A 19,123-nucleotide genomic window follows, 5' to 3' on the forward strand; every position below is an offset into this window, starting at 1 on the left:
AAAACCATAATACTCAAAAAGTCACTGTGTGTTCACAAATAAAAAAATTACAACAAAAAATATACATTTTCTTCTTTGAAAGACATGTTTGGAAATGCTGGAATGCTTGACGACGTCAATATATATATATTCTTAAATATATTTATATATATATATATATAGATAGATTTTATATTTATACTCATTATAGAATTTCCACAGTTCATTAAAAGTTCACCTTTCCCGATTTCAGCTTTACCTAGGGGTCTTATCTGGCACGTTGGCTGAAGTTACACTTCAATAACAAGGGCAAGAAAAAGGCAGTTGTAAAATCACATGACCGCACCCTCCTCTCACTGCCCCCGCCCCCCCCGCAGAGGCCCTGCCCCAGATTATCAATCCCATCTGAAAGATACAGACAGACTCCCTGATAAAAGCGTAGCTGCAAAAGTTGGGGGGGGGGGGGGGCAAATACAGACATTTTTCCATGTCACTGGAAAAACAAGGAGGTGGGGGAGTTGTTACAATGTCTCCTTCTTGTTAAATTTTAAGGAGTAACCAATGGCGATTTCTAGACATTCCACAAGTGACCCCGCCGAAAGAAAGTCCAACTCCACCTCAATGAATTTGATGTAAATGGCCGCTCGGGGGGAGCCCCCTTCCTTGGGCTGGAGGCCGCAGTTTGCCAGCAGGAACTTCGTGACCGCAGAGGGCTCCCCCCTGCCGTAGTACTTCCCCGAGCTCTGAAAGTGCTGGACGAGGCACTGCTGCAGGGTCCTGTCCTCTGCAATGCCCAGGTAGCAGTAAGTCACTTTGGAGGTCGCCGACAACGCCCCCTCCTTCCCCGGCGGCTCCGTCTGGGTCAGGCCGGGGTCGGGCTCGCTGGGCTCGGGCGACGAGGGCCCGTCCCCCGGGCTGGATGGGGCGGGGGCCGGGGCAGCCTCCTCCTCCTCGTACCCGATGGCGTACAGGCCGTAGGTTTTGGGGATGCCGCCGGGCAGCAGGTACTGCGCACTCTCCCCGCAGCTGGCCACGCGCGACCGCGCCACGGGGATCCAGTCCACCTCCATGTGCAGCTCCAGGCAGCGCGCCTCGCTGATGGTGATGTCCAGGAACTTGTAGTAGACGTTCTTCCAGTTCATCTTCTGCACCTTGGTCATGACGACGCGGCCCTCGGCCTTCTCCGGGTTGAAGTACTCGCGCAGACGCTTGCCCAGCGGCACCTGCGAGCTGATCTCGGCGTAGTGGTAGCGGATCTCCTCCCGCCAGCGCGTGTTGTAGCCCACGCCGAAGATGGCCAGCTTGTTGGACAGGTGCAGGCGGGAGAAGTCCGTCCACGTCTGGAAGTGCTCCCACTTGACATGCACCGACTCCAGGATGCGCACCACGTTCTGCATCACTTCCTGTCGCCTGCAACGTTCAGAAACACACAGTGAGGGAGATGCCTGGGTAAACTAAAGAATCTCACTGCATTGGAAAGGCTTTGTTTCACTGGAGCAGGATAAATGAGGTAAATGCACCAAGAGAAGATAAAATGAAAACTGTGCTCATGACAGTGAAGAGTCCTTTTGACACTGTTTATACAATATGTGACACAAAAGTAAAATGTCATGCTGCACTGTTATGAAGAAAATCAGAACAAATAATTTTCAAAATTGATTTAATAACTTTACATCATGTAGGAGGTGTATTATTTTCCCAAGCAGCACATTAACAGATGATTTTGTGAAGTCTGATCGTTTGTAATGTTGTAGTGTTACAGAAAATATTGATTTAAACCCCTTAAATGGGTATAAACTGGAAACTGCAAAATGCAAATACATAAAGATATTTAATGGCAATATAAGGTAGTTTTATATGTGTGGTAGTGGAGTTTTAACAGCTTCAGTTTTAGCATTGTATAGGTAGTTTTACCATACACTGATAGACTGTGGTAACTTTAAATTTGTAAGAGGTGCTCTTATATTGGCTGCAATATCTGAAGTCCTGAATCTTGATACTGTGAGAATACAAATAGACCCAGAGAAGCTGATAAAACTCTATTTTTGAACTTCACAGTGTCCTTTTGAAACACTGTCTATATGATATGTGAAGCTAAAGTGGAACAATTATGGCCTTTCATTATATTAGTACTAGGCGCATAATCTATTCAGTCACGCAGATCACCAGGGAAAGAACATTTACACCAACTGACTCCTGGTTGAATTAACATGGAAACCTCTACAAATTACTTTGCTTCTGATAATAAAAACATTGGCAAGCTGTAGTGAACTAAATAGTTGGTTAATAAGAAAGATGTAACAGTCAGAAGGGGGATCAATGCATAAAAGGGTAAAGGTGACTTTGGCTTGATTCTCAATTATCGGGTGTAATTGATGGTGAGAAATGTATTAAGACAAGTTCATGTTGGGGGCCAGCGGTGATTCATTCCCTGAAACTTACTGGAGGTCTTCTGACGATTCCTGTCTCAGCTGCAGGACTCGGTTCTTTGGAAGCTGGATTTCCTCTGAAAAAGACCAAAAGCCAGAGTTATCTTCAGACAGGCTTCAGATCAGAAATGCACAAGCATGCCACAACAAAATGCTATTTTGACCGACAGTCCCCAAACCTTGGTTGGTTTAACAATCACTCTGAGGGGGGCACTGACCGAGGTGTCCATGCACAGTGAGCAGGCTGACTGAATCTGTCAAAGACTTTCGCTAAATAAGTGGAGTTTGACCACTTGTAAAGCATCATACAAATATTGACTTAAAACCATTAAACAAACAGATTTAAAGGCAATAAAAACTGGTTTCACCTGTCAGATTATACCATTACAGAAAAAGGCAGTCATTTTACCTGCAGTTATTAATAGACAACAGTCATTTTAACTATGTAAGAGGTGCTACTGTATTGTTTGCAATATTTCAGACCCAAATCCTTAATACTACCAGATGTTTTCTAATGTATAACTGTTACAGCTGTGTAATAAGAGCACATTGCACTGAGAGAGAGGCAAAATTACAAAGTGACTTTAAACACAGGAAGTCACCGCTATTATTTGTGTTCACCTGACTGTCAACTGTACCTCAGAATGACTGTGTTCAACACACAGCCTACAGCCATCTCACTTCCATAAACACAGTAGAAAAAAATGCACGCATAAAATGTCAGCCATGAGTCTAAACCAGTCTCCTGATCAAAAGCTTCTCATAATGTTTTAACCCTAGAAACATCTGAGAACAAAACCTCTTCTGGTATCAGCCTCAATTTACTACATTAATGTGGTAAAAGTTTTTCATTTTCTGTTTTCGCCTTCTAACTGCAATGGCTTTCATATTATTTCATAACATATAATTAAGAAGAAAGGCAAAAGGCTAAAAATAGCTATGGCTCATGGGAAACAAAACTTAGCTGTTACCAAGGTGATCTGGCTTCTGATAAACAATGTTGACGTGCATGACTTACACCGATCCTGTCACATGTGACCCTGTGACATCTACTTTGTTTGCAAATGAACGGTGCTCCGGTGACTCACATCGTTGAAATTATAGCAGTATGTTCATCCTGCATAAATATGAAAATTGACACGGTACGCTCTTCAGTAGTAATCAATAGACATGAGACGAAGTATCGCAATTTCGAAATTAAGGAAATCATAAAATGACTAAATATTTAGTAACCTTAAAACCCCTTCTCATCGAATTACCGTGTCAGTTAGACTAAAACTGGCTAAAATGTAATTTACATCTTTTACTAACATGTCAGTGGAATTTTACTTGCTGTACTCATTCTGTCCACTAGTTCTCAGTAGATGCATTATGACAATATTCACCAATGTACCATGAGTATATGGAATTTTCGTACATCGTTTTAATATCATTGCGCATTGATAAACATATTGTAACCGATTAATTTCACATCACAAAGAACTAAATTAAGGTATGGAAGATGGAAACATTCACCACATCTTTCAAGAGGTTTTTGCAATAAAGCAGCGACTAACCTCTACGGTCTTAACGTTAACTACTGTGTCTTGTACACTAGCTAAGATGAGAGTTCAGACAATTGTGTATCAGTTTAAAAAAGCAGTATGACAAAATCTGCGGTATATCGTGAATAATGGCACGGGCAGGCGTTGGAAAACGGAAAACTTTTTCAACCATGTTATATTTGTCTTTTGTAATCAGCATTATTTGCGGGAGGATTATAGTTTCGAAATTATTATGTCTCCTGAACTCCATTTTGCTAAACGTTTAGCGTGGAGAATTCAATCGACCGCCTCATGCCTATTGATTAACCAGTTCATAAGGGGGTTTTAAATCCATAGGATGCATGTAAAAGCTACTGAAAAAATCAGACAACTCACTTGGGCTCAACTAGGTTTATCGAACCAAGAAATGTTTCAGACTTCTACCATTGGAAGTAATGCATAACGGGTTCACTACTAATAGTCCAGGGGCTCTATTGGAGGGTTGGGGGCTGCTCTGCCTCCTGACAGTCAATCCTCTGCATCAATCTCGTCATGCAACCCAACATCCCCTTCCCTCAAGATCATGTTTCTTAGCCTTAGGACTAAGGCAGCAGCACGCATTAACGATAGTGTCACTGCTCAGGGCCCTGCTCACCGGCCTCGATCTCGCCCTCCTGGAAGGCGGACAGCTCCTGGTTGCACCAGTCCTCCTGGGAGTAATCCTCCATGGTGCTGCCGTCCGACTCCATCTCCTGATACAAGCCGCTGCTGTTGATTAGGACGGGCTGGCAGGTCTGGGAGTCCCAGCCCCCCTGGCCGAACACCTTCTCCAGCTGTTCGATGGAGTAGCTGCTCTTCCTCTTGCCGATGCCGTGCTCCTTTACGCGGCTGTAACACCGCCGCAGCGTCTGTCGTCAAACACGGTCAAGACCAGGTATCAGCTCAACGAGAACTCATTCACACTCAGCTGATCGTGACAAAAAACGCCGCAGACTGGCTGGCCCTGTGTTTCTCCAATTTGCTACTTTGCTAAACAAGTGTGAGGTAGTTAATGATGGAGCTTCAATTCAATTAAAATATTCAAAACACTTCACTAGGCGTCCTTTTACATGGAGGTTACCATGGTCATACATATTTGCCTACCCAAACACCAAAACTCACAGCAGACATTGCAATGTAGTAGGCTACCTACCAATGTACTTAACAGCTAACGTTAACACTAACTTAAGCAGTCATAATCTATAGTTATTACGCTGACAATATAAACCTGGCTAACTTGGCTAGGTTTATGCTTTTGGAACAGTAGGCTTTCTTTAGCGATTCGGCTAGGTTGCTGCAAATGTGTCACTGCAACTGTCTTCACTAGCTCGCAGCTAGGATAATTAGCAAACTAGTATAACTCTCGAAATGCCAAAGCCGCTGCAATTACCCCTAACAGCCTACCTAGCTGGATAACTAGCCGGCAAGTCTGCAACGTTTACAAAGTTGTATGAAATAGCTAATGATCACTAAAAATGACACCATGCAGACGTACTATAATTTCGACATGCGTGGGGCATATAGTATAAGAATCAGTTACACTAGCTGTGTATAACTAGCTAGCTATGTGCTATATGATCAGGTTATGTTTTTCGTCATCTCTGTGTTTACCTTCATCCTCTCCCGGCATTGGGACGGGGTCCTTTCATAGCCGAGCTCTGCTAAGGCTCTGGATACCCGCTCGTACATAGCTGGCCCCGGCGCCTTTCCGGAAAACACGGTACCTGCGACCTCCAACTGCTGCATCCGCGCCTCGGTTAGCCTTTCGTTGCCCCATACGGCGATCAGGGCATTTGTTTCGGACGGAGTCCACGACATGCCCCGGCAGGCGGTGAAGCTGTTGGAAGCCGAGGCCGATCCACTTCGGCCTGCGCCTCCAGTAAAGGAGAGACCCACGTTGAGCGGCGAGAAACGGTTGGGCGTAGACGGGTTGGAATGATACTGGTTGCTATCGCTCAAATCTTCTGATTCTGGAGACGGAACTTCGGTTTTAGGGGTCTTCAACGGCGTAGATATTTCGGGCGAATGATCAGCGTTACTGGGCGCCGCCATCTTGGTTCTGTTGCTAAGGGGAGGGGGAGGGGAAGCTGACGTCTAGTTTGTGGGTCGGGTGCATTTCGGGATAGTGGCAGACAGTCAGCAGCAGGGGGCCAGCCGAACATGCTGTCTGCTTGTGGTTGAACCTAAAGATGAGGACAACATGTTCTAGAAAGCCACATTATAAATATTTCCAAAGAATGGCGTTTTTGAACAGTGTTTCTAAATAATTTATTTAAAATAATGTTTGATTTCAGCCTAGTGACATATTCCCACAGTTGCCCATAAAGCCTCACTGATACTGTAGTCTGCCAAATCAGACGTAAAAAAAGAAGTCTGATCAGACTGGAATGGCCAGCAGTCAATTCACCATTCAGTTTAGTGTTGTGTACTCAATAACCATGCAGCTCCTGTAGAGTTAGGCCATTATGGACTTTCTTACAGACATAACAACAGTGACCCAGATGTATGAGCCCAGCTGATTTCTGTGCCATCTAAAGTCATTGGAACACACACAATTTATACATAAAATTGCGCAGAGCCACACAATTGCACTTTATTGTTCTGCATTGTCCTGCCACATTCTATCATTGCACATCCCACAGTAACCCATTTTTCACCACTGGTCTCTCCTCAGCTAACTTAATAACAGCAGCGTAGCCAACTGTATGCTATAGGACGCTATAGGACACTGCTGAAACTTATTGATCGAACTGGCTAGCTAGGTAGCTAATATTATCTTACCAGCTAGCTAACTCTTTTGCTATGTAGCTTGGTAATAGGTTGAGAATTGATTGAGTTTGCAAGGTAGCCAACAAGATTCCCAGCTAGCTAATATGGCTGAAAATTGAGCATGCTAGTCACATGGAAGAATTCAGAACCATCTGTGGTGTTGCTTTTGAAAAGTGCTTGTTCAGTTTGTATGACTTAACTCAGCCCATGTTGTTTATTTTAAATTGGCTTCATTTTTATGTTAGGCCTATTGGTTTAAATATCAAACCTGTTTTTTCCAGTGCTATTACTGATAAAGAACATCTTCCTTACATGTGAGTAACTTGACATTGTTGTACATTTACATTTATTCTTTTATCCAAAGCAACTTACATAGGTTACATTTTTTTTTTTTTTTTTACAATGTTATCCATTTATACAGCTGGATATTTACTGAGGCAATTGTGGGTTAAGTACCTTGCCCAAGGGTACAGCAGCAGTGTCCCAGCAGGGATCGAACCTGCAAGCTTTCAGTTACGAGTCCTGCTCCTTAACCACTATGCTACACTGCCGCCCTTGTGCATTAGATGTTCCTGTCAGCCTCTGATGCTTGTAGTGCTATAGCTACCTGCTGACTATTAACTAGCAGTTGCTGTTGCACACATAGTGACTATAGCTTCAAATTCACTGTGCCTACCTTGGATGACAAGCTACCAACATTGAAACAAAAATAAATAGCCACAGACAGAGGGAATGCAAACAGCACCACATACCTGGATATCCAGCAGTGCAAAAGCCACAGAAAATTGCCAGTACATTTGAAGGCTATTGAGGAAAATAAACCCCATGAGATATTATTTTGCACTTTAGCAAAAACATTCGATCAAAAACAGGTATGATGTCTTGATCAGGGACATGTTATTTGATGCTGCACCACTCAATATTTTTTGCCCACAGATTTGTTGAAGGAAACCTTGTCCATGTGTCTGTAACTTTAAGTGGTTAAAGGTAGCCGAAAAAGATGATTCCCTTCTGTAGCCAGGTTAAAGTGCATGCAGAAAATAATTGCAATTTGTTTCCTTTTTCTTTAACAATATGTGGCTTAATGGTCCTTCAGCTGTCCCCTTTCTTCATATGCTTTTCCTGAATAGCCCTGAACCCTCACAAAATGCGGCCTAAAAAGGTGAATATGTATTAAATATTATTTTGTCTGAGTGAATTTATCTGTATACTTGCCTGTCTCTGTGGGTATGTATATCATGTTAGTCATTGTTATGTTTGGCAATAACCAGTTACTTGTAAGCAGACCATTACATGAGCTGGCCCGGGATCAGGCCAGATTATATGCATGAAGATATCGCTCTTATACTGTACTTGCAGCTGCCTGCAAGCAGACATTTAGACATTTCTCCTGCAACTCCAACTGCACTGGAGTTGTATTATTTCTGGTGGGATTGTAGAGGAGAACTTTAACTGGGTCCAACTGATGGCTGATCGAGTGGGTCAGACTTGATTGGTAAGAGCATAGCTGAGCCACTTGGATCATCTGGGGTTTGGCTTGGCATGTACCCTTGAGTTCAAGTTGCATTTAGGAGGGCAGAGGAGGCTGTCAAGCTGCTGTAGACATGATGTACAAGTATACCATGTACTGCGAGGCAAGGCAAATCCCAAGAAATGTTACACAATGTGTGTGTTTACTTTAGGAGACCCACCATGATGGACCATTCACAGTTCAAGAACAAAGGGAGCAAAAAATCTAATCACTTTTCTGTCACAAGAACAATGATGGTTGTTCATCATATGGTCAATATTCCTCACAAGATGCAGGAGTCAAGGAGAAGATTGTGGACTCACAGCTCTCCTGCAGCTAGATGGCACAGGATTTTAAATGAGCTCAGAGTTCATTATTGCAGGGAGCTGAGCTTTGGCTGTGGCTGGCATAGCACAGCTGTAGGAGCTCAGGGGCATCTTGCTAAGTGGATGAGTCTTAGACAGTCTAGGCATTGGTGGCCTCCACAGGGCAGCTGAGTGCTCTGGTGGAATGTCTTGAGTAACTGCACGTGCTGTAGTTGTGCTTGTCATGTGAGGAGGTAATCGGAGGCCGAGGTCTGAGTTTGCAATCAGCATGGTAGATGAGCAGCACAGGGACAAATGCACTGCTCTTCACTCAAGTCAAGACTTGGATATTATAGCAGTTTTTTTTTAGGAGCACAGGCTACTTAAGGGCTTAACTGTTGATAATTTCATTGTGAAGCAGTTTAGATTTTATTTTCTCCATCTTTTTTCCTGCTGATTTCTTTCTTTTACTCTCTCATTTTGCTACTGTCTACAGCCAGTGTATGTCTGTGCTGAATCAAAAACGCCCCCCCCCCCCCCCCCCCCCCACCCAGAACAGTTAAGGCAAAATCAAATAAATTGAATATTGTGGTTCTAATGATTCAGAAAAGGGAGTGTTTTGGGTTTTGTCTTTGCAGTCTGACCCCAACAGAATTTCAAGGAGACTGTGGCAATGAGGTTCAGTCTGTAACCAAAAAGATTAGACTAAAATCTATAATGCACCCTTTCTGAAACACTCCTAGCACACACACATATACATTTCAAACACAAAACATCATCAACAGCCACAAAAAGTAACATGCTCACATCCTTTAAAAGTGTAATAGTGGAATTGCTTGAACTATGTCATATACTATGACTTGCTAGGAGTACTAATTTTATGCAACAGTCACACATATCATGGTATGAATTATTTCAACAGTGATTTGAACTGAGCCACGAATATTTAGAGTGCAAAAACATAAAATTTGGTTGTTTGGTAAGTTAACCAGTGAGGTGAAACCTGTCTTAATTGTAGATATTGCCATGTCCAAAGAGGCCCCAAGTGTACAGCTGAGATAAAAGAATTACTCTTTTGTTTTGTTCTGCTCTTAATTAGAGTCCTGTCCTTATTTAGAGGTCAGCTGTATATGATACAGCTGCTTAGTTAAGATAGGCCTGCATGTTGTCTGCTCATTTAAGTGGTCCTGGTGGACCAAGGGATTGTTGCTGTCAAGGGCTCACTTTCCTTTTGGCCGTCTTTCATGTAACGACTTTGGGGAGTGTGGCTTGATTTACGCACAGACTGCTTGGCCAGCTGCCCATCCAGTGCTGGTCAGTCGCCCCCCCCTTCCCCCCCAGTGACCTAAGGTCATGACCTGGCCAAAGATAAAAAGAGATGTCCTGACCTCCTTTTTGTCCAGTTCTTCATGTTTTTTTGACATGTCTGTATGATAGGTGTCTGTTAAAGGTCAGTGAGAGGAAGGCAGTAGACAGCTTCACTTTTAATGACATGAGGCAGTTTCCTCTGGACAGTCAGCGAGGGGAGAAATTAGAATTTGAGAGGTGTTTTCAGACCCCAAAGACTATTATTACACAGTGTCAAATTGTGAATGAAATCATGGGGCTGTTCATTGACACTTCTAGCACATAGCACAAAATAAAATTCTACGATGAGATGTTTACTTAAGGATTTTTGCATTGTACGTATCAAAATGATTTGCTATGAAATTCTGACTATTTGATCTGCCAGTATCTGACTTTCACAGTCATGACATGCTAAAGACAAAACCATGCAGAAAAAAATCACTTCTCATGTCTCATGTCTTGATTAAAAAAATCTCTTCACGTGCGATTTCATAATTCCAGAATGTAAATTAGGACAAAGTACTGGGATCTGTTTTAATCCATGGTCTACAGGGCCATTATACTCTGTAGATATGCACCGACGTTACTGGGATTAGTGTGGGGCATACTGTGTTTGTACTGGTGCTGCATGGAGACTTGGTGTTTACTTATCATCAGCAGTCTCAGTGTCTGATATCTGGTTATATCTGGGGCAACAGACAGCAATGAACTCAGTGATTTTTGCTCTGGGTTTTTTCTTAAACAAATAAAGACTCATTTTTTGGTCAATGCTATTTATGCATAAATTTTTGATTGTTATGTTGTGTGTAGTCGAGGAAGTCTGAACCTTCAAATGAGCATTTATATTGATAGAATTTTATTGTATTATTGAATCATTAATTTAGGGAACCGAATATACTGTATACATCATAATGTAATTTTAATAATGAATTAAAAGAATTCATTCAAGAATTTGTATCTCTGCCCATTTTCTTTGATCTGATCAATGCTCTTTTTATGACAAATGGGAGAACTTTGATTTGCATAGCCACTAAATGGACATGGATTTGTTGTTTTATTTATCAAAACAGAGGGGAGAAAATCATGTATATTCAGAGTCAATTATGGAAAATTGCAATCTGGGCACATGCAGGAGAGATGTCTGGACACAACCTTGGCTTGTGTTGCGTGCAGCCTGCAAGCAATTTTCTACACTATTTGCTCCAGGCTGGTGATGGGGTTTCTGCGATTTGCACTGACCCCACTGTGTCAGCTTGCAGATGCGTCTGTCTCCAAGCATTTGCACTGAGGGCATTCTCTGTAGCATCCCCAGGCCATGGTAGCTGAAACCCTCACCCTCTGCCCTTTTTTCACATATTATTAAATGATAGATCTGGCTTGCACTAAAATGAAATTGGACTTTACAGCAAGAAAACATATCAAAAGCAAGAAAACGACCAGTTCTACACTTCTTAACAACTACAGTATCTTTCAGCAATTTTCTGTCTCAGTGTAGGCAATGTTCTCGAAGCAAAGTTGTCCATATTAGGTGCTTTTTACACCCATCCTCAAATGTTGTTTTGTCTCATCTGTCTGAGCTGCATCCTCTCCATCAGATCATTATCGCAGTGGTGCAAATGGCTGTCAAATTCACTCATGGAGACGAGTGATTAGAGCACCTGCAGTCTGCATATTGAGGGTTGAGCGCTGCTTTTACACGGAGCACCTCGATGTCCGCATCATTTCAGAATTCTTCTTTAACCGTAAAAACAAAAAAATTGTGTATAACATTCTGTGAAAGTAGTACGAGTGTGTATGTGTGTAGTATATATATATATATATATATGTATAGCAGAAAAAAAATGTATTAAGCATATATAATGGAAATAATGGCAATAATTTGTGTATTTTCAATATTTTAAAATAAAAAATATATAGTCTATAAGAAAATTCTCTAAAATTCTCTCTCTTTCTAAAAAGAACTGGTAATTCTATTTTGGGATTGATGAAAGCATACCGCACAATGTACGTTTCTCAAAGGAGACTGCTGAATGAGTACCAAGACCTGCCACTCCAGCACACTGAATGTGTCGAATGAATACGTAAATAGGTAAATTAAAATGACACCTCACGCCAAATAAATTCATACCGCAAGCTGACTTTTGCCAATTAAGTGTGACTGTCGCTCCGAATTCTCCTGCATGTCTCTGAACAATAGGCCCCCTGCCCGCCCTGTCGGTGCTCACACCAGGGCACCGCATATCCATACTGTCCCAAGGAGCATTTACCTTGCTTCCTGCCCAGCTGAGTCTCTGCCTCCCTCCCCCAGGGGACCCCCCACACACCCCTGTTAACCTCCCCTGAGCGACTGAGGACCAGGTGCAGTGCCGCAGTCAGACATTGGGGTAATTCGCTGCCCCTCCCAAAACACACGCGCTCCCTGGTCCTCAGTCCCTCACTGGGGCACATCTTTACATTAAACACTGTCTCATTAGCTTGATGTGGACGAGGCCGGGCCCTAATGAGAGCCGCTGTAATGACTGCAAACATCTGATCTCAGGCGCTAATCACAGAGCAGCCAGGTACCAGGGTCAGGGCCAAAGCCGCGGCGCGCCGACGGCCCTGCCAAAGGGACCCGCGTTGCCAGGGGGAGGCAGGGGAGATCCAAGTTCAAGGGTTTCACTAGCGTTTGCTTTTGAGATTACACTGAGGTATGGCAGGATGCTCTTCTGGGGAATTCTGGCATGTGTGAATGTCTGAATCTTTGGTAGGGCACAGTCACTGTACACTTGAGTAAGAAACTTAACTCACTTCAGTAGATATTACGTGTTTATTGTCTATATCCATGCATAGCAAATGAACATGACTACAAAAGTTGAACTCTAGATTTTAAGTTGCACTGCACCCCAGTTACCAGCTCACTGTCCCATTACAATGCATGCCACTTTTAATGCATGAAGCTTTATGATGCAGGTTACATCATATTTAGCCATGTAGAGCAGTGCTGTTTTTTAATCACATGCAGCCTGCTTTTCATTAATGTGTCATTAATGTGAAATTAGGCAGGAGTTAATAAGCTGCTGGTGTAATTACCAAGCTGCCACAAAGCAATTCATTTCAGCTCTGCATTAAGTCTAAAACAGGGTGGTGGCTTTATTATGAAAATAATAGATAGCTTTAAAGTGTGACCGAGAATATTCATAAATGACACAACTGATTATTTTAACAGAAATGACTGCTACAACAGACGTCTCTTTTTAAGATGTCTAAACAATCTACGTCATTCAGATTTGCTCAGATTGTTGTGCATTAATTAATGCGACTTCATCTGTAATCAGATACAAACAACAAGATTGTTACCTGGGTTTTTAAAATATAGATACATTCCGCAATAATGAACAGTTTTGGAAGCCATGCAACAATAACATAAACCACTTACAAAAGCTTTTAAGGTTTGGACCGAATACTGTTTGTATTTTCAAAACTCCTAAAAATTTCAGGATGTTTGAGCAGAAACCATTGAATCACATTAATTCATGCATAAATGTGAATATGACCATATCAACCAATGAAAAACTATGTTTGGCTCATGCACCTAATCAGTATGGCTTAATGGTAAGGAGCTGGGATTGAAAGCCAAGGATTGCTAGTTTTTTTTTACCAAAGTGGACCACTTCTGTTGTGTCCTTTGGCAAGGATTTTGGCAAGGAACTTTCCCCAAGTGACCTCAGTAGTAATCCAGCAGAATGAATGGATAACATGTAAAAATTTAAAACAATATCGATTGTTCTGAATAAGAGCATCTGCCAAGCAAAAAATGTAAATCTGCAATGACATCTTGATATATGCCATGAATTGTATTATGGCGTTAAAAATTTTATAATGGTTAATGAATGTATTACATAGTGTGAAAATGCCTTTCTCATATCTTACGCATAGATATCAATAAATTTGTGACATAGATTTCAATTTCTTGTGTGTGCACATATACACATGAAAAACACAAACAATCTGCATATACTATTCAGTCTGAATGTGCTAATAATAAACATTTCATTTCCTGTATCCTTCAGTTTTCAGTCAACATTACAAGGACGCCTTGTGTAAAGCCAACTACCTCACGCCATCAGGGTCCACTCTATGTAAATATACCCAGTGTCCCTGGTTATAGACAGAGAAGGAGTTAATGAGGGATCCATAATGGCCATTTCTTTGATGCATGAAGCCACTTAAGAGATTCAGCCCCCTCCCAGTTGATGTGCTGCGTGATGCCTGACTGATAAACTGGCCACTTCATTGCTTGGGTGGAGGGAGGTCCCGGGGCGGACGGGCCTTTGCCCCCTGTGGACCCAGGTGTGAGGCAGCTGGACCCTGGGCCCCCAGCACTGGGAGTGGCCCCTGACCTCGGCGATGTCCAGAACTCAATACGTCGTTACACCGGCGGCAGCTGCCCTATCTACCCCTGTCCTTGCTGTGGGAGAACTCGCTTCATAAGCGCTCTGAGGGGGTTATCCTTTTTCCGATAGCCAGTAAAAGAGAGCAAAGGAAACGAGTCTCCTGCTTCTCCGTGAAAGTCTCGTTTCTGCAGTCGCTACAGTTATCATTTCCATGGAGCCTAATTGAAATGGATCACATATTGTCTCTGGAGTAAAAAAAAAAAAAGAAAAATGAACATATCAGCATTCTGCTGGCTTCCTCTTTGCTTAGCAAAATCTCATTGTAAAATACAATGCTTTGCATGAAAGTGAGAGATGATCTCTATGTTTGATTATGTCCTTTATGATAATTGCTCTTGTTCAAGACAAAGCTTTCATCTTGACACATTATTATTGCCATTATTTTATCGTTCGTATTGATCAAATTTACTGTGCTGTTTCTTCTTGTGTATCCAAACCTTCCCAATGACTTCAAAGAGACAGATGCCGCGTGGTACTAGGCAACATCAAGAAGGTTAGCTTTGTGAGCAGTGTAGGGAAAACGGGACTTGTGGATTAAAGCTTGACTAAACTGCCATGATGGATTCAGAGCAGGCATGGCACTGCAACATAATGAATTCATTTGCTCTAATCAAGTCTCCTTTACAGGTTGAAGACAATTCATATCATGTACACCAGCTATATTACTGTTAAGATGAAAAAGAACTCCTAATGAATGACCATACTCTGTGCGGACATTGTACACCTCAGACCAATTGTGAAGTCCCTTTACTCAGATCTTAATGGTAAAGTCGAGAGGCACGGTATTTAATTACAGTTCAGCCCCCTTTCAAGTTCCTGTGAAGGGGAAAGGGCACGCATCCTTAGTGATTGAAGCCTATGAAACAGACTGGAGAAGGCTATTTCAAACACTATCTCAGCGAATGGCGGAAAGATAATTCACTGTAGACACCTTTCTGCTTTAGCATAATGAGACTGCTTCGGGTGTGAACGTTGGCCCACTTGCTGTCTCTTCACTTTGTGAGGTGGTGATTGATAATGGCAATAAAGACTAGAATTGCTCCGTATCCCGCTCATTTCAGCTCGGCCTTATCTCTGCCCACCTTGGGTCCCCCTTGAACCCACTGCAGGGAGTTCCGCACTGTTACTGAATGGTCGCTCCCTACATTGTTTTAGAATGTCACGCAATTGTTTAAGTTTTATGAATGTAGCTACTGTATATATAATTGCAATTATAATGAGTACTGAGTAATTAATCATTTGATTTGTCATTATAAACTCTTCCTGTCATCTCTGTTCTGTTCTTGTCCTCTGGGAGGTCAGGGTCTTTGTGTTGGGGTGACGTTCAGTGGCCTGACATTTTCTGGCAAGGTTAAAGGCCTTAACCCAACATCAGCACTTTTGGGGTCTGGACAGATGGTAGGCAGCTCCTCTGTGGAGCTTATCCCAAACAATGAGTCACATGCAGGTGTGAGAGGTCCACACAGGTGAACTGTTTTCAGTAGTTACATCTGTCATAAACTAAAATGTGATTTGCTTTTCAATACTTTTGCACTCTTACAAAACCAGCTATAAGTGCTCTTTAACTACCGGTCACATTTTCTCTGGGAACTGAACTGCAGCAACAGCTTCTCAGACTCAAGAGATACCAAGCATTGAGCCCTATTGAAGATGCAAATGAAATTGTACTTAACCGCCCGTTTGATCAGCTCTGCTCGGACAATCGAACAAACTAGACTTTTGGAAAGGGATATGTCTCTGGACATCTCATTTTCTACGGCCAGGTCATGACCCCTTGGCTGCCGGACAGCAGCCCGCAAGCTGGCAGGATGGTGTGGGTGAGCCTAAGGGAGCCTAAGGGAGAGTGCAGTGGGAGCGAGGGAATGACAGAGAATGAGAGAGATGTAGAGGTGGAAAGAGGGAGGGAGGGAGGGAGGGAGGGAGGGAGTGGGAGATAGAGTGATACGTGGGTCAGGGAAGTGGCCCTGCTGTGACTCTAATTAAAAGAGGCTGGGAACAGAGGGGATGGTTTAGACTCACAGCAGGGCTGGCGTCTCCTCCTGCCTTTGATTAACGGTGCGCAGTAATGCCCCAGAATGCGGGCACACGTGCGCCCTGGATGGTGGTGGTGGTGGTGGAAGGGTGGGTGGGAGCGGGGGGGGGGGGGGATCACTTCACAGAGGCAGTGTGGCCCACCCCAAGCAGCTACTCCTCAGGGAGCAGGTGCTGTTGATGCACCCTCACAAAGAGTCTGCTGCCACTGTTAGTTTTTTGCCCTCCTTAGAGCGCGGCTGTAATCCTTTCGGTGATTGCATTCGGCGGTGCAACGGTGTACGCTGTTAGACATGCCCAAGCTGCTGTTCTGTTTTTGAAGGGTTTACCTCTGTTTTCTGAAAAGGTCAGCCTCTTCTCATTGTCTGGCCTGATCTCCCATTTCAATTTGCAATTCGCCCGTCCTCTTAATGTGAAATGAAATATGCAAATTCGATTGCTTCAAGGTTTCTTTGTTGATTTGCTTCCAGTATTTAAATGTGGCACAACCGCAGATTGCAGGCTGGTTCTCTCAGATTGCAGCATGTAGAACAGCTGTGTATGGACTATAGTGGTGGAGGAGAGGCGTGTAGGGGATGCCATGTTTGCATGTAAGGACTTGCAACTGCGATCAATTCTGAGCACGGATCGCAGTAAATACAGTTTGGGAGCCAGACTTCTGTCAAGAAGGTTGCAGGTTCAGGTTCGGATTGGAGCAAGTTTTCCAGTTTACTGCTTCAATAAATGTGTTGATTGATTCCATGTGACTGATATAACTGATATAACGATAAGGTATGGCAGTGTGGAAAGCTCTGTAGCAGGAGCCCCCTCATCTTATTGGCCAGTCTCATTTCGACTGCCCGCAGTGGTGTGCAGGTTTTGCTGGCCAAGCTTGCACTCCAGTGTTTCCCTCCTGTTATGCAGCGTCTCACTTATATTTGAAAAGGACAAGTCGCCGAGGATGCGTGCCATTTTAAAAGAGACTTTCAGTCTAGTTGTGAATGTCTTTGAGATCAATAGCGAGAGCAGCCTAGCAGCCTCATTCTCTGTCTCTTTGTTTTTCATTCACTGTGTGTGTGAGGGAGGGAGAGGCAGATGTGGAAGCGATCACTCTTTGTTGAATTTGGGAATTGGTAAGATATGGATCAGACAGTCACGCAGGCTGCACAGACCTAGCGATGCAGACTCGTGTCAGGCCCTTCTGGTTCTGCTTGCATCAGCCCGCGTTCGCCGCTGCTCTAAATAGCCTCACTCTCAGCCCTCAGCTCATTCTCACTTCCTGACTGGCTAAAGGCACTCAGCCACGCTGTCCACCTATCAAGGTCTTGAGGGTAGAATTTGATCCTACCATCCCCGTGAAGAAGCAATACATATTAAAATGTGAAATCCAATATACAAATAATATGTGATTGCTGCTTTGCTCATTCCAGTTCTAAATAACTATTTTTGAATACATTTTACAACTTATCTAACACTGCAGTGCATGCAGCAACATTCATGACATAAATGAATGAATGCATCGGCAAGTATAGGCGGTGCACTTTGACAGTAAAGATATGTTCATTTTTGCTTTGCCAGTGTCCGAGATTAGTTCTCTCTGGGCATGCGCCCATTAGTGACAGGTTAACCAAAGGTACTGAGACCGCAGATACATTTCATGAAGCGATCAGTCAAAAAAAGCGGCGCTGCTTATTTGTGTGTTCCCCCACAGTGTTTTGGGGGTCCTGTGCTGGATTGCTGGGGTACCGTCCCTCTGTCCCTCGCCTTCAGTGCTGGCATGTCCCTCATTTACATTAGGCCTTCATTAACTCCTCTAAAAGAGCGGGTCTGGGGGAGACGGCCCTTTGTTAGAAGAACCCCCAGATGATCCCAGCCGCGGTCGTCCATCACACTGTCACCACTGGGGCTCTGAGGGACCAGGATATAGCAGCCCATGCATATTCAAGGGGACCACCGCAGGCCCCCTAAAGCAAGATAAAATTTGCCCCTGGTAAGGAAATGCTGTCTCCACCCATTGCACTTTTTCCCCCATAATAAAAATTTGCTAATAAAGAATACAAAGATGTCCCATTGTAACGTCTCTCTGGAGAACGGCAGGGCGATCAAAGGTCTGCTTCTTCATCTAAGGTTCAATCACTCATGGCTAGCATGGACACAACAGTACACGAGTGTAAGCTCCATTTAGGCCATGTGTATAAGAAAGTCATATAAAAAGTTTTTGAATTCTTTCCATGCCTTCCTTCCTCCTTTTAGCAGTGACAAGTTACATGCACATTTCTTTAAGATTGCATAGTTTATTTGATGACATGGATGTCACACTGGCTGGCTGAAGAGTTGTGTTTAACTCTTTAGATCAGTATGGATGTATGCATATCCAAGTCAATACCCCTTGCTTAATATCAGACCTCTTTTTTCAAAACCACTTGGCATTCACTATTTGTTAAATGGACGATGTTGCAGAGATATCATGAGCAAAACTGACACTGGTTACCACACTTGCCATAACCACACTGAAAATATCTGCTTGTCCAGTGAACTCAAAGCAATTAACAAGACTTTCTGTAAAACCTCAGCTAATGTTTATTTGGAGGGTCATAAAGATATCTCAGGAATGGTCCACTGTTTAAACTACTGATATTAAGAAATAGGTTGTTGTTCAGGCAACTACTGTTCTACTAATGAAATTCAGAGAGCTACTGTACAAAGGACGTCATGGTCTTCATGCAGGCTACTATATATGTTAATACTTAATGATGACATTGTAGTCAAGCACACT

At 43.1% G+C, this 19,123-nt stretch overlaps 1 protein-coding gene across 1 annotated transcript; it reads right to left on the reverse strand.

Moving 5' to 3' along the window:
* Positions 1-228: 228 nt before the first annotated feature.
* Positions 229-6,027, reverse strand: LOC118775505 (myb/SANT-like DNA-binding domain-containing protein 2). Its single transcript, XM_036525458.1, has 4 exons — positions 5,582-6,027; positions 4,587-4,839; positions 2,422-2,485; positions 229-1,389 (listed from the first exon to the last, which is right to left on the reverse strand). The coding sequence occupies exons 1-4, from the start codon at positions 6,020-6,022 to the stop codon at positions 501-503; spliced, it is 1,647 nt and encodes a 548-aa protein (XP_036381351.1). The 5' UTR covers positions 6,023-6,027; the 3' UTR covers positions 229-500.
* Between the last annotated feature and the right edge of the window lie 13,096 nt (positions 6,028-19,123).

This window comes from Megalops cyprinoides, chromosome 3, assembly GCF_013368585.1.
Source record: "Megalops cyprinoides isolate fMegCyp1 chromosome 3, fMegCyp1.pri, whole genome shotgun sequence".
NCBI lineage: Eukaryota > Metazoa > Chordata > Actinopteri > Elopiformes > Megalopidae > Megalops > Megalops cyprinoides.